The following is a 14,198-nucleotide window of genomic DNA, read 5'->3' on the forward strand; positions in this document are numbered from 1 at the left end:
AAAGAGCTCAATCTGTTTAGCTCAAGAAGATTGAGAGGTGACTTGATTACAGTATTTAAGCACCTTCATGGGGAGAAAATACTGGATCCTAAAGGGCTCTTTAATCTAGCAAAGAAAGGCAGGACAAGAACCACGGGCTGCAAGCTGAAGCCAGACACATTCAGATGAGAAATAAGACACATTTTTAACAGAGACGGTGATTACCTCTGGAACAAATTCCTAATGAAAGTGGTCCATTCTCCATCTCTTGATGTCTTCACATCCAGACTGGTGCCTTTCTGGAAGGGATGCTTCAGCCAAACACAAGCTCCTGGGTTCTATACGGGGTAATGGGTGATATTTAATGGCCTGTTTAGACAGGACAGAGTAAACAAACTAATGGTCCCTTCTGGCCACAAGTTCTATGAATCAATGAACCTTCTTTTGGACAAGCTGAACCCCATGTCAGCTGTCCCCCTCTCAACCTGCAGCCTCAACACAAGGAAAAACTAACAGAAAATTCCCATGTGAAGGTGAAGTGTGACTGAAGCTTCAGCTGGCTGGACCACTAGACATGGAAAGGCCCAACTGCTCCCTCTGTATGTCCTAAGGAAATTAACATTCCAGGGCCTGGGGTTTGGCTTTAGAAACCAACTGCGGGGGGTGGAGGTGTCAGGGGGGCAGGAAACAGCAGATAAAAGACAGTCAGTTTCCCATTTAATGATGATACTTTAAAAAGGCAAAATGTTAGCACCTGCAACAGATACAAACCGATCATCAGCAGAGCAGGAAAAATCAGAGCATCAGCAGTCACTAGAATAGCATCAGTGGCATCTATGCAAAATAAAAAATGTCCAGATGAAGGGAGCGTTCGGGCTGAGCAGGTGAGCAGACAAGTCAGGGTTCTGAACATGTAACGCTACCCCTGTGCCCTGGTTGCTCTCAGCTCTCCCTACAAGCTAGTGCTGAAATAATACAACAGGGGATATTTTACATAGCACCTTGTCCTTGGGCAATTACTGTTCATTGTTCTCACAATGGTCCAAAATCTCAAGCTGGGATTTTCCAAGGCGCCTGAGGCTTTTTAAATAGAATTGTTCTCTATAAAGCATAATGCATTTAACATGTTTTGCAACTACACATGCAACAGAGAGGGGCTCTGCCACAACTGGGAGTGTCCATGCACCCAGCCTCCCTGGGAGCAGCCGCTCCAGCTCTGAGAAACCTCCTACATGCACCCTGGGCTCCGGGACTCAGCTGGTGCAGCTGTGAGTCCCCTCAACTGACCCAAATTCCACGGGATGGGGACGAATAAACTCTGGAGACTGAGGCCCAGGGTGTTGGAGCCAGGGAAGCAGAACCACGGCAGTGCCCAGCTCCCTGTTCTGGGGCAGAGATATCAATTAATGGGCTGGGTGTGATATGGGGAGCAGGGTAACAAAGGCTGGTGGGTGGGGTAGACTGAGGGGAATATAACCTGCCTCAAGGCAGTTTGCTCCCAGCTGGAAAACGGGGGAATCCCCAGGCCCCTGGCTCCAGCATCTTATCAGCTTAGCTCTGACGGCATGACAAACTGGAGTTCGGAGTGATGTGTCACAGACTGGTTGAAGGTGCCAGCACAGAGAACCAGCAAAGTTAACTGAGGGGGGAGAGGCTATTTACACAGAAAAGGAGAGAGAAACCCCCCTTTCTGAATGCATCAGCACAAGGGGGATCTGCTGGATCCGTGTCCGATCTGACCAACTGCATAAGAGATGGGGATCAGTGCTGGGGAGACGAGCCAGGCTCAAGGGCCCCTTCATATTCTCACCACAGGTAGTGGAAGTGCAGGCTAAACCCAGACTGAGCCCTGATTTCATAGCTCTGGCTGAAGTCTACAGGGCTTCCCTGGGGCTCAGGGAAGTTCAGATCCTCTGGGCTTCCTGAGTGCTTACCTTCCCAGCTGACACTGTGCAAAAAGACCAGCGAGTGCCAGTTCCGGGGTATCCAATCACATTGTACACTCCAGCCCAGCTGGGAACAGGGCTCCACTGTCCACCTCAACTCATCCATACAGGCCAATGATCATGTAAAACCAAATAAATTCTTCTAAGTAGTAGCTCCCTGCTGAAAGAGGTGCCCCAAAGAACAGGCTCTTTATCCCACCCCAGCCCTGCACACTGGCTATACTATGTAATGACAATAACCAAATCTCGTACTTCAGATGCTCCCCTACAAGGGACAGGAAGGAATTTTTTTTCCAATGCACCATTGGCCAGATGTATCTGGGTTCCTTTTTCACCTTTCCCTGAAGCATCAGAGATTGGCAACAAGACCTAGGTGAGGTAAACCAATGCTCTGAAGTGGTTCAGAGAATCTTTTTTCTATATGCCTGGCTGGTAGGTTTTGCTCACTTGCCCAGGGTCAGACTGATCACCAGATTTGGGGTTGGGTAAGAATTTTCCCCCTGGTGCAGAGATGTTGGGATCATACCGGCATCTCTCACCTAATCAATTCCCAGCCATGGCAGGGGCCCCTTGGTCTCTCCTGTTCTCTTCTCTGGCTCACAACAGTTTAGTCTCTTAAGCGCTGAAAGGTTTTAGTTTAACTAAAGTAATTAGGCTCAATATAGCGGTATTTGAGTGAGATTCATGGCCTGTGATATACAGGAGGTCAGGCTAGACGATCTAATTGTCCTCTCCGGCCCTAAACTCTACGAAATTCTGGATGTTCACAGGGTCTAAGTGAGTTAGACACCCAGATCCTGTTGAGTCTGTGGAGCAGAGCTCTGTTCTGTGTTTGTACTGTGCCTAGCACTGCGGTTTCTTGTCCGTGACTGGGGCTGCTAGATGCTACCACGATACAAATAATACTAATGGAATTGGGGTAGCTTACTCCTTAATTCTCTAATGAAAACCCCTCAGAGATCTCCCTTTGCTCTGGGTGGGATATGAGGCCCAAATTCTTACAGTTGTCAAGACGTAACTCTATGCAACATTGCAACACCTAACTGATTTAGGTACCTAGGTCTCAAGCCCAGAAGTGACACAAGCACAGGGGACCCTATATCTTACTGGAACCTGATGGGGGATTGTGCTACTGAATCATGCTGGGGCTTGGGAAAATCTCCCACTTGGTTCCTGGGCCCTCAGCTCCCACTGCCCAGAACCAATGGAATCATTTCAGTATGTCTGGGTGGGGTAGGGCCACAAGGGCAGAAAGGACACAGGATTCTCCCCGGTGTGGGTTCGCTCATGTCTCTTGTGGTGGGAGCTGCGGCTGAAGCTTTTCCCGCAGTAAGTGCATATGTAGGGTTTCTCTCCTGTGTGGATCCGGTGGTGCTGGGTCAGAGTGGATTTGTCAGTGAAGCTTTTCCCGCAGTCAGAGCACGTGTAGGGCTTCTCTCCCGTGTGGATCCTCTGGTGTCTGATCAGGTTTGAGCTGACATTGAATCTTTTTCCGCAGTCGGGACACTTGTAGGGTTTTTCTCCTGTGTGGATCCTCATGTGTTTGACCAGGTCCGAGTTCTGGCTGAAGCTTTGCCAGCACTCGGCACACGTGTTGGGGATCTCAATGGTCGGGGTTTTCTTCTTAGACACTTTAGTTTCTTTCACCTTCCCAATAGTGGCACTTTCCCAGTGTATGCATTTGTCCTGCCTCTTCCCTGGAGGGCTCCTCAGATGCCTCTTGTGGTGGGAGCTGCGGCTGAAGCTCTTCCCACAGTCGATGCATTTATAAGGTTTCTCACCTGTATGGATGTGTTGATGCTGGGTCAGGGTGGACTTGTCTGTGAAGCTTTTCCCGCAATCAGTGCAGGGATAGGGCTTCACCCCCGTGTGGGTTCTCTGGTGTCGACTCAGGTTTGAGCTGACGCTGAAGCTCTTCCCGCAGTCGATGCATTTATAGGGTTTCTCCCCCGTGTGGGTTCTCTGATGGTTCATAAGGTCTGAGCTCTGGGTGAAGCTTTTCCCACACTCGATGCAGATGTTGGGCCTTTCCCCTGCATATGCTCTCTGGCAGACGATGGTGTCTTTGCTCTTCCTCACAGCTCTCCCGCGGACAGCTGATTTACCCTCTCTCTGCACAAGAGAGCTCTTCTGTAGCTTGTCCGACTTCCTCTGATTCTTGAGGGACTTTTTCTGGTTCAGTCCCTGTGAACCATTTCCTTTGGATCGCTTTGGTGGCATCTTGTCATGAGTTGCTTTTTACCAGCACATGTGAATGAAGATGTTTCCTGCTTGCATTCACCTGCTGAGACAGAGACAAAGTCATTCCTTGTGTGTGTGTGTGTGGGGGGGGGGGGGCGGGGAGAGGAAGAAAAGGACCTCAGAGAGGGAAGGGCAAAAGCTGCACCACAATGCAAGTATCTGTTGATAATTCATGTTAGAATTCATTCCAGTGCAGATCTGGCCCATCTCACCCAGACTCAAACCACTGACACATTTTTAACCTGGCTCCACAGTCACAGTCCCTGAAACAGACACTGGAAAAGAATCAAAGGAGCTGCTTGGGAGGGGGGGTCCCCCTGCCACTGTCCCCAGGGCAGCGCATCCCCCCAGCAGCGCGGGGACCAGGCGGAGGCAGGAACTGGCTTTTCCTCTCCCTGCGCCTCCCCCTGTCCCAGGAAAGTCAATCTGCTCGGGGTGCTGCAGGGAATGGGGCTGGGAGTCGTGAACCTCCCTCCTCACTGATTGCTCCTGCTGCGCCTGCCAGTCTCTGCCCCGTCTCCCCCCTGCTCCCTCCCCTCGGGCTGGGAGACTCGGTCCCTGGCCCGGCCCGGGGCGGTCGCTCTCCCGGCGCTGGCTCGGCTCCTCCAGGCGCTCAGTGGGGCAGAGCCCGGAGGGGGGGGGGGGGCAGCAGCTCCGGGACTCGCAGACCCCCGTCCCCGGGAGCAGAGCTGGGGCGAGGCGGGGCCGTTGGTGCAGAGTCACTTTCCTGCCCGGCCCCAGCCCCTTCCCCGGGTCTCTCCCCTCACCTGCAGGCTCCGGCTTAGGGGCTGGTGTCGGCCCCCGGAGAAAGTCCCCCCGGCTGGGCCCAGAGGGGCGCTAGGGAAGGGCTCTCCCGGCTGGGGAGCAGCAGCGGCTCAGGGCAGGGTTTCGGGTCACAGCTATGGAGGCCGCGCAGCAGCTGACCCAGGAAGCTCCGCCCCAGCCCGCTGAGCAGAGGGACCAAGAGCGCGGAGCGAGCGCCCGCCCGCCCGAGCAAGCGGCAGAGCCACCTGGCGGCCAGCGCTGAGGAAATCGCCCCCGCCCGCAACGCCGCAAGTCCGGCGTCGGAGCCGGATCCGTCTGTCCCGCTTTACATGGGCTGTGGACCAGAAACACACGGACACCCCCAGCCAGTACAGGGAGGCGTGTCGGCGCGGGGACTCGGTTCTGCAGCCACCCAAACAGGGGTGCACGGTGCTGGGGCAGGAGGGTCCATCCCGGTCATCTGGCTGCCTGTATAGCCCAGAGGCTCTGGTAGCATGGGAAAGACTCTTCCTGGCTGCCCCAGGTGTGAACTGAGCTGCACAGATGCTCAGGAAAGGCCTAGTGCCAGTGGTGCCGGAGCTCCTACCCTGCGCCTAACGAAGGAAGGAAAACACACCCTTCTGGGGGCTCACACTCACAAATGTAAGGCTGAGGGTGCGTCCTGGTGTTTGAACTGTCAGCAGAGGGTGGGCTTTTCTCCTGCAATAGCTCCCAGTGTGGGCCTGGTGCAGATGTCCGCGATCACACCAGGATAAAGGCACCATATCCTGACGCTGCCTGTTGTTCTCTAGGCTTTTGTTCTTCTGGATCCCGCACTCAGTTCTCATGCAGGTGAGAGCAGTTTCTTTTGGCCAGCGGTGTCTGCAGGAGCTGTGCTGTTCCCAGGGGCCCCAGTTCAGGGCAGAGCGAGCCCACCTGCCCCTCAGTTCTTTCTGACCCTCTCAGCAATGGGACAGAACTTGAGCAGGATCCATCTGTTTCCCCACCACACTTTGTCCTTCAGATCGTTTATAGTTAGCTTAATTAGGGACTTTGTTAGTCTAATTAGGTTTTTTTTTATGCCATTGGCAAGAGAACACAAACAGTTGCCCCTCCTCCCCCTGCATGATATTTTAAGGTTTTTTGGTGCATACTGGGGGCTTCTCAGTGCTGAAATCTTCCGGCTAAGTCCTCAGGCTGTAAATCTTGCCCTCTGCCCGGTGCCACTTCACGATGGGCACTCCAGGTGATGTTTTTATCCAGGGGAAGGGAATATCCAGACCACTTCTCCATCCGCTGCTCCTTTTCTACGTGGACCCAGAAGGTGCGAGGTGCCCATCTGATGTCATTCATATCGGCGCACTCCACGGAGCTGGCTTCAGACCCAAACATCAAGGGTGTCAGGGGGCCACCTCTCTGAGAAACCCCACTCAGCCAGCGTCCCATTGAGCCAGGATGCCTCCCCGAGAGCCCAAGCCTCTTCTCTACTGAGTGGCCCCTGTTGTTGATAGCTGAGAAGGCTGCACAGGCCTCCTTGATCCAGGCCTCAACTGCTACTGACCCAGCTAGGCAGGCGCATTGCTTCAAGGTCACCTCCTGCAGTGCCTACGAGACAAATGTCTCTGACTCATCTCTGGATCCTCAGTGCTCTACTGACACCTCAGCACTGACGGTGCACCGGTGCCCTCAGTACTGACCCAGCCACTGAGCAGTCTTGTCCAGTACCAACACTTCGGCATTCATTGTGCACTGGGTTCCCTTGGTACCCACCTGGCCACTGACCAGCCCTTGTCTGGCACCAACACCTCGGCATTGATACTCTCGGTACTGACACACTTGGTGCCTATGTTGTTGGGACAGATGCTAGTGGCACCAGTTGTTACAGCACTGACCCCATTGAGACCCATTGCCTACATAGCACCAGGGAGCACTCTGTGACTCTGGAACCGATATTACTGAATCCTTCAGTGATGCTCACCTATTATTTCCCAGCTCCAGAGACCACCTTACCACATACTAAATCTTCCTACCTGGTACCATCTGGTTCCCCCTGCCCTGTTACACAGCTAGTAACCCCTTCCTGAGGGCACCTAAGGCACCAGAGGAGGTAGCACCAACATTTGAGGAGGTTTATTCTTACACATCCTCTCCAGCATCAAATCCTAATGGGGAACCATCCACCAAAGCATAAGAGACTTTAGTCATTTAAAGAGCACACTCCATAATTCCCTACCCAGAGGCTATTGGTTCCTCACCCTTACAGCTGGCCTTTCTTGGCCCATGGAAAAGCAATCTCACCCATGCAGGCCACCACCACCTGTGCTGAGAGCCTCTCCCCTGGTCACCCAGGCACAGCCACCAGAACTGGAGGGCCAGGGCCATCTGGGAAATCCTGCAGAGCAGCTGATCCCTGATGCTCTTTCTCCCTCCTCCCCTGATGGGGCTGTGAATCTGGCAATGACACTTTCTCCTCTAGGTGACGCCAAGATCTTCCTGGGTCTCCTGGGCAGACCTCTCTCAACACCCCCTTGAAGTGGTTCACAAATGATTTGCTATTCTCCACTGCTCTATGCCTGGCACATTTGCAATGCCTGTTAGTGAAGGAGTCCTGGACCCTGACAATGGTTTAGAGCAGACTCCTGCCTCTGTCCCCGCCATGTCAAAGGGGGCTGACTGATGCTACCTGGTCCCACCAAGGGGCTTTGATTGTTTCTACACACACTGAGCTGGGCTTCCTTAGGGTGGCAGCTGTTCATGAGATGTCAACACACCAAGGGTGTCCTAAGATGACACTGAAGGAGGTCTATGGCAGGAGGGTCGGAGGGTATTTGGGGGTCTGTGGCAGGGGGCTAAGAGCTAGGGGAAGGGATTATTTGGGATCTATGGTGGGGGGTTAGGGGCTGTAGGAGGGGGTTACTTGGGGTCTATGGCAGGGGGTTATTTGGAGTTTATGGCAGGGGGCTAGAGGCTGTGGGAGGGGGTTATTTGGGGGTCTATGGCAAGGGTTAGAGGCTGTTGGAGGGGGTTATTTGGCATGTGTGGTGGGTGGGGTTAGAGGCTGTGGGAAGGGGTTATTTGGGGGTCTATAGTGGAGGGTTGGTGGCTAGGGGAGGGGGTTACTTGGGGGACTATGACAGGGGGGTTAAGGGCTGTGGGTGGGGGGTTATTTGGGGTCTATGGTGGGGGGTTGGAGGGTGATGGGAGAGGGGCTGGGACTGCAGAGATCCGTTGGCTGCAGCTGGCTCTGCCTGTGTCTGTGTCTGTCTCCCTCCACCACAGCCCCCTTTCTCTTCTCTTCCCTCGCACTGCTCAGTCCTCGCCCGCCCTCCCTCCCTTGCAGGCACCAGCAGGGTGGACCAGAGCTGACTTTCTGGGCGCTGGCTGCACTGGGGATGGACTCTGCCTGCAGCACCATGCCAGGGCCTCATGGCCTCACCTCACTGCTGTGGCCATGTTCCAGGGACTCTCCATGCTTCTCTTGTAGCTCTCGGCTATGCACAAGGGCAGTGGTGGTGGTGGTGGGGGGGAGCTCAGATCTGGGGGTTGGGGGGTGGTGGGTCCCCTTTAGCCCAATGCACCCAAGATCCTGCCAACCAACATAGTTTTATGGAATTGGGCCAGATTCAGCATCCCTGCGCCTGACAGCCTGGGTGGTGGCTGGTTAACATCTACCACCAGAAGCTGCTCAGCTGATGTTCCAATATTTTAGACAAACCCTAGGGCTCCAATCCTGCACCCTCTTTAAGCACATACATATCTTGACTCTTGTGAGAAGCCCCATGGGATAAACTGGCCTACTCCCCTGTGTAAAGTGACTTGTGTTACAGAGAATTCACCATTTACATTAGTTTAAACTTGCATGTCACCCATGCTTCAGAGGAAGGCAAAAAAAACCCAGGGTCTTTGCCAATCTGACTCAGGGGAAAATTCCTTCATGACTCCAAATATAGTGATCAGTTAGACCCTGAGCTTGTGAGACGACCAGCAGGAGGCCCCGCTGGTGAGTCTACACCGGGTTACAAAGTGGTGGAGAATGCAGGCATGAGCGGTCCACCCCTGATACAAAGGGCAAGGGCACGGACTGTGGGACGATTGCCCGAATCAGAATGCATCCGATGAAGTGAGCTGTAGCTCACGAAAGCTTATGCTCAAATAAATCTGTTAGTCTTTAAGATGCCACAAGTACTCCTTTTCTTTTTGCGAATCAGAAAGGAGAACTTGAAGGTAGGAAGCAGGGACAATGTATCCCAGGTCTTCTACGGGGAGTCCCCGGGTGTTGTCCCTGGGTGGGGCCCGGTGTCAGCAGCCCAGTGGAAGGGGGCTGACAGCCTGAAGGAGGACCGGGAGACCCAGGATTGATTATGGGAGGTGCAGTGGGCCCTCCAAGGACAGATGGCCCAGCTGGAGGGTGAACAGTGGGCCTTGCGGAAGCTCCTCCGGCACGTGTTCAGGAGGAACCGCCGAGGCCAGAGGGAGGAGCCCGGCGCTAGGGCCTGGTGCAGAAACAAGGACTTGTTACGCCTGTGCCAGGCACGGGCACATAGGACAGGACTGTCCCTATGGGGCTGGATGCCTCAACCTGGGACAGGAATGCGGCAGTTCCCTCAAGCCGTCCGCTGGGTAAAGGAACCCAGGCAGCTCCGGGCATGATGTTACTGTGGGCAGTGGGGACACCTTTGATGAGAGTGCCCTGGCCAAAGGAACACGATCCAGGGGAACCCAGGAAGGGCTGGTCCAGTGAGGGACAACAGGAAGAAGCAGGAGGCCCGGGCAACACAGAGGCGGGGAACCTGTTTGTGTTGCCGGGAGCAGGGACACCTACGGAAAGACTGCCCACTAGGGCAAACGCAGCTGGAGGTGGCTGAGAGAGTGGCTAACCAGCCAGTGGGCCACCCAGGGGAGGTGGCGAAGACTGAATCATAGAATCATAGAATATCAGGGTTGGAAGGGACCTCAGGAGGTCATCTAGTCCAACCCCCTGCTCAAAGCAGGACCAATCCCCAATTATTGCCCCTGATCCCTAAATGGCCCTTCAAGGATTGAACTCACAACCCTAGGTTTAGCAGGACAATGCTCAAACCACTGAGCTATCCCTTCCCCCCCCCCCCCCCCCCGACTGCAACCAGGACGGCGGGGATCCTGCGACCAGGTGGGACCCAGACCGTCACCGGGGAGGTCTGTGACAGGGAAACCCAAACGGACTGGGCCCAGCAGGAGGCTGGGACCCAGGTTGGGGTAGGACAGGGAATAGTGGAGACCCAGACAGATAGAGAAGAGGCTCTGGGGGACCCGGACCTAAGGGCACGACTTGGGGCTGCGGAACGGGCCCGCCAGAGGGCGGAGACCCAGGTCCGGGAGATGGCTTGGGCCTGGGAGGCCTCAGAGAGAATCATAGAATATCAGAGTTGGAAGGGACCTCTGGAGGTCATCTAGTCCAATCCCCTGCACAGAGCAGGACCAATCCCCAACTAAATCATCCCAGTCAGGGCTTTGTCAAGCCTGACCTTAAAAACGTCTAAGGAAGGGGATTCCACCACCTCCCTAGGTAGCGCATTCCAGCGTTTCACCACCCTCCTAGTGAAAAAGTTTTTCCTAATATCCATCCTAAATCTCCCCCACTGCAACTTGAGACCATTACTCCTTGTTCTGTCATCTGCTACTACTGAGAACAGTCTAGAGCCATCCTCTTTGGAACCCCATTTCAGGTAGTTGAAAGCAACTATCAAATCCCCCCCGCATTCTTCTCTTCCGTAGACTAAACAATCTCAGTTCCCTCAGCCTCTCCTCATAAAGTCATGTATTCCAGACCCCTAATCATTTTTGTTGCCCTTCGCTGGACTCTCTCCAATTTTTCCACATCCTCCTTGTAGTGTGAGGCCCAAAACTGGACACAGTACTCCAGATGAGGCCTCACCAATGTCGAATAGAGGGGAACGATCACGTCCCTTGATCTGCTGGCAATGCCCCTACTTATACACCCCAAAATGCCATTGGCCTTCTTGGAAACAAGAGCACACTGTTGACTCATATCCAGCTTCTCGTCCACTGTCACCCCTAGGTCCTTCTCTGCAGAACTGCTGCCTAGCCATTCGATCACTTTCAAGAAGGATGTGGATAAACTGGAGAGAGTCCAGCGAAGGGCAACAAAAATGATTGGGGGTCTGGAACACATGACTTATGAGGAGAGGCTGAGGGAGCTGGGATTGTTTAGCCTGCAGAAGAGAAGAATGAGGGGGATTTGATAGCTGCTTTCAACTACCTGAAAGGGGGTTCCAAAGAGGATGGCTCTAGACTGTTCTCAATGGTAGCAGATGACAGAACGAGGAGTAATGGTCTCAAGTTGCAGTGGGGGAGGTTTAGATTGGATATTAGGAAAAACTTTTTCACTAAGAGGGTGGTGAAACACTGGAATGCGTTACCTAGGGAGGTGGTAGAATCTCCTTCCTTAGAGGTCAGGCTTGACTAAGGTCAGGCTTGACAAAGCCCTGGCTGGGATGATTTAACTGGGATTTGGTCCTGCTTCGAGCAGGGGGTTGGACTAGATGACCTTCTGGGGTCCCTTCCAACCCTTATATTCTATGATTCTATGATTCCCTAGTCTGTAGCGGTGCATTGGATTCTTCCGTCTTAAGTGCAGGACTCTGCACTTGTCCTTGTTGAACCTCATCAGATTTCTTTTGGCCCAATCCTCCAATTTGTCTAGGTCCCTCTGTATCCTATCCCTACCCTCCAGCATATCTACCACTCCTCCCAGTTTAGTGTCATCCGCAAACTTGCTGAGGGTGCAATCCACACCATCCTCCAGATCATTAATGAAGACATTGAACAAAACTGGCCCCAGGACTGACCCTTGGGGCACTCCGCTAGATACCAGCTGCCAACTAGACATGGAGCCATTGATCACTACCACTTTCCCTTGGTGAATCCATGCTGACTGTTCCTGATCACTTTCCTCTCCTCTAAGTGCTTCAGAATTGATTCCTTGAGGACGTGCTCCAGGATTTTTCCGGGGACTGAGGTGAGGCTGACTGGCCTGTAGTTCCCAGGATCCTCCTTCTTCCCTTTTTTAAAGATTGGCACTACATTAGCCTTTTTCCAGTCTTCCGGGACTTCCCCTGATTGCCATGAGTTTTCAAAGATAATGGCCAATGGCTCTGCAATCACATCCGCCAATTCCTTCAGCACTCTCGGATGCAACGCATCCGGCCCCATGGACTTGTGCACGTCCAGCTTTTCTAAATAGTCCCAAACCACGTCTTCCTTCACACAAGGCTGGCCACCTCCTCCCCATGTTGTGCTGCCCAATGCAGTCGTCTGGGAGCTGACCTTGTTCGTGAAGACAGAGGCAAAAAAAGCATTGAATACATTAGCTTTTTCCACATCCTCTGTCACTAGGTTGCCTCCTTCATTCAGTAAGGGGCCCGCACTTTCCTTGGCTTTCTTCTTGTTGCCAACATACCTGAAGAAACCCTGCTTGTTACTCTTAACATCTCTCGCTAGCTGCAACTCCAGGTGTGATTTAGCCTTCCTGATTTCACTCCTACATGCCCAAGCAATATGTTTATACTCATCCCTGGTCATTTGTCCAATCTTCCACTTCTTGTGAGCCTCTTTTTTGTGTTTAAGATCAGCAAGGATTTCACTGTTAAGCCAAGCTGGTCGCCTGCCATATTTACTATTCTTTCTACACATCGGGATGGTTTGTCCCTGTAACCACAATAAGGATTCTTTAAAATACAGCCAGCTCTCCTGGACTCCTTTCCCCCTCATGTTATTCTCCCAGGGGATCCTGCCCATCAGTTCCCGGAGGGAGTCAAAGTCTGCTTTTCTGAAGTCCAGGGTCCGTATTCTGCTGCTTTCCTTTCTTCCTTGTGTCAGGATCCTGAACTCGACCATCTCATGGTCACTGCCTCCCAGGTTCCCATCCACTTTTGCTTCCCCTAATAATTCTTCCCGGTTTGTGAGCAGCAGGTCAAGAAGAGCTCTGCCCCTAGTTGGTTCCTCCAGCACTTGCACCAGGAAATTGTCCCCTACAGTTTCCAAAAACTTCCTGGATTGTCTGTGCACCGCTGTATTGCTCTCCCAGCAGATATCAGGGTGATTGAAGTCTCCCATGAGAACTAGGGTGTGCGATCTAGTAGCTTCTGCGAGTTGCCGGAAGAAAGCCTCGTCCACCTCATCCCCCTGGTCCGGTGGTCTATAGCAGACTCCCACCACGACATCACCCTTGTTGCTCACGCTTCTAAACTTAATCCAGAGACTCTCAGGTTTTTCTGTAATTTCATACTTGAGCTCTGAGCAGTCATACTCCTCCCTTACATACAGTGCAACTCCCCCACCTTTTCTGGCTTCCCTGTCCTTCCTGAACAGTTTATACCCATCCGTGACAGTACTCCAATCATGCAAGTTATCTCACCAACTCTCTGTTATTCCAATCCCATCATAATTCCCTGACTTTGCCAGGACCTCCAGTTCTCCCTGCTTGTTTCCCAGGCTTTGTGCATGTGTATATAGGCACTTGAGATAACCCGCTGATTGCCCCTCATTCTCAGTATGAGGCAGGAGCCCTCCCCTCTCACACGCTACTGCTCTTGCTTCCTCCCGGTATCCCGCTTCCCCACCTACCTCAGGGCTTTGGTCTCCTTTCCCCGGTGAACCTAGTTTAAAGCCCTCCTCACTAGGTTAGCCAGCCTGCTCGCGAAGATGCTCTTCCCTCTCTTTGTTAGGTGGAGCCCGTCTCTGCTCAGCACTCCTCCTTCTTGGAACACCATCCCATGGTCAAAGAATCCAAAGCCTTCTCTCCAACATCACCTGCGTAGCCATTCATTGACTTCCACGGTTTGACGATCTCTACCCTGGGCTTTTCCCTCCACAGAGAAGGTGTGCGAGCCTGGCGGGGTGACCAGGCTGAGAGGCCCCCCTTCCCCCAGGCATGGGGGTTTTGAGGTGGGGGGTGGACACCCGCTTGGGCCCAGAAGGGTTTAAGATAGCCCTGGGAGAGGGCTGGGGCAGGGGAAGAGCTGGGCTGATTGGCAGAGCAGCCGCAGCTCGGGGCCACGCCCCAAACATACCCAGTGGGCCTTATGAAGAAAGCCAGGGAAGCCAGGAGCAGAAGAGACACTCTCTCTAGCTTCTGAGAGGGAGGGACCTGGCTACAGGGACCTAAGCAGAGTACCTAGATTGGAGCAGGGCTGGCGAAGGGCCTGAGGAGCTCCAGCCAGGAAAGCCCCAGGCTGCGGCCTAGCATTAGGCCCAGCAGGTACAGGGGTTGCAGGGGACAGCCCAAGG

General features: G+C 53.4%; 1 protein-coding gene across 1 annotated transcript in view; it reads right to left on the minus strand.

The window, feature by feature from the left end:
• Positions 1-679: 679 nt before the first annotated feature.
• Positions 680-14,198, minus strand: part of LOC125621506 (uncharacterized) — a 58,160-nt gene continuing 44,641 nt past the window's right edge. Inside the window, exon 7 of the mRNA XM_048818355.2 lies at positions 680-4,159. Coding sequence (XP_048674312.2) covers positions 3,141-4,159 — 1,019 coding nt within the window. The 3' untranslated portion in view covers positions 680-3,140. The remainder of the gene's footprint in view (positions 4,160-14,198) is intronic.

The sequence above is a fragment of the Caretta caretta genome, chromosome 14 (assembly GCF_965140235.1).
Source record: "Caretta caretta isolate rCarCar2 chromosome 14, rCarCar1.hap1, whole genome shotgun sequence".
NCBI lineage: Eukaryota > Metazoa > Chordata > Testudines > Cheloniidae > Caretta > Caretta caretta.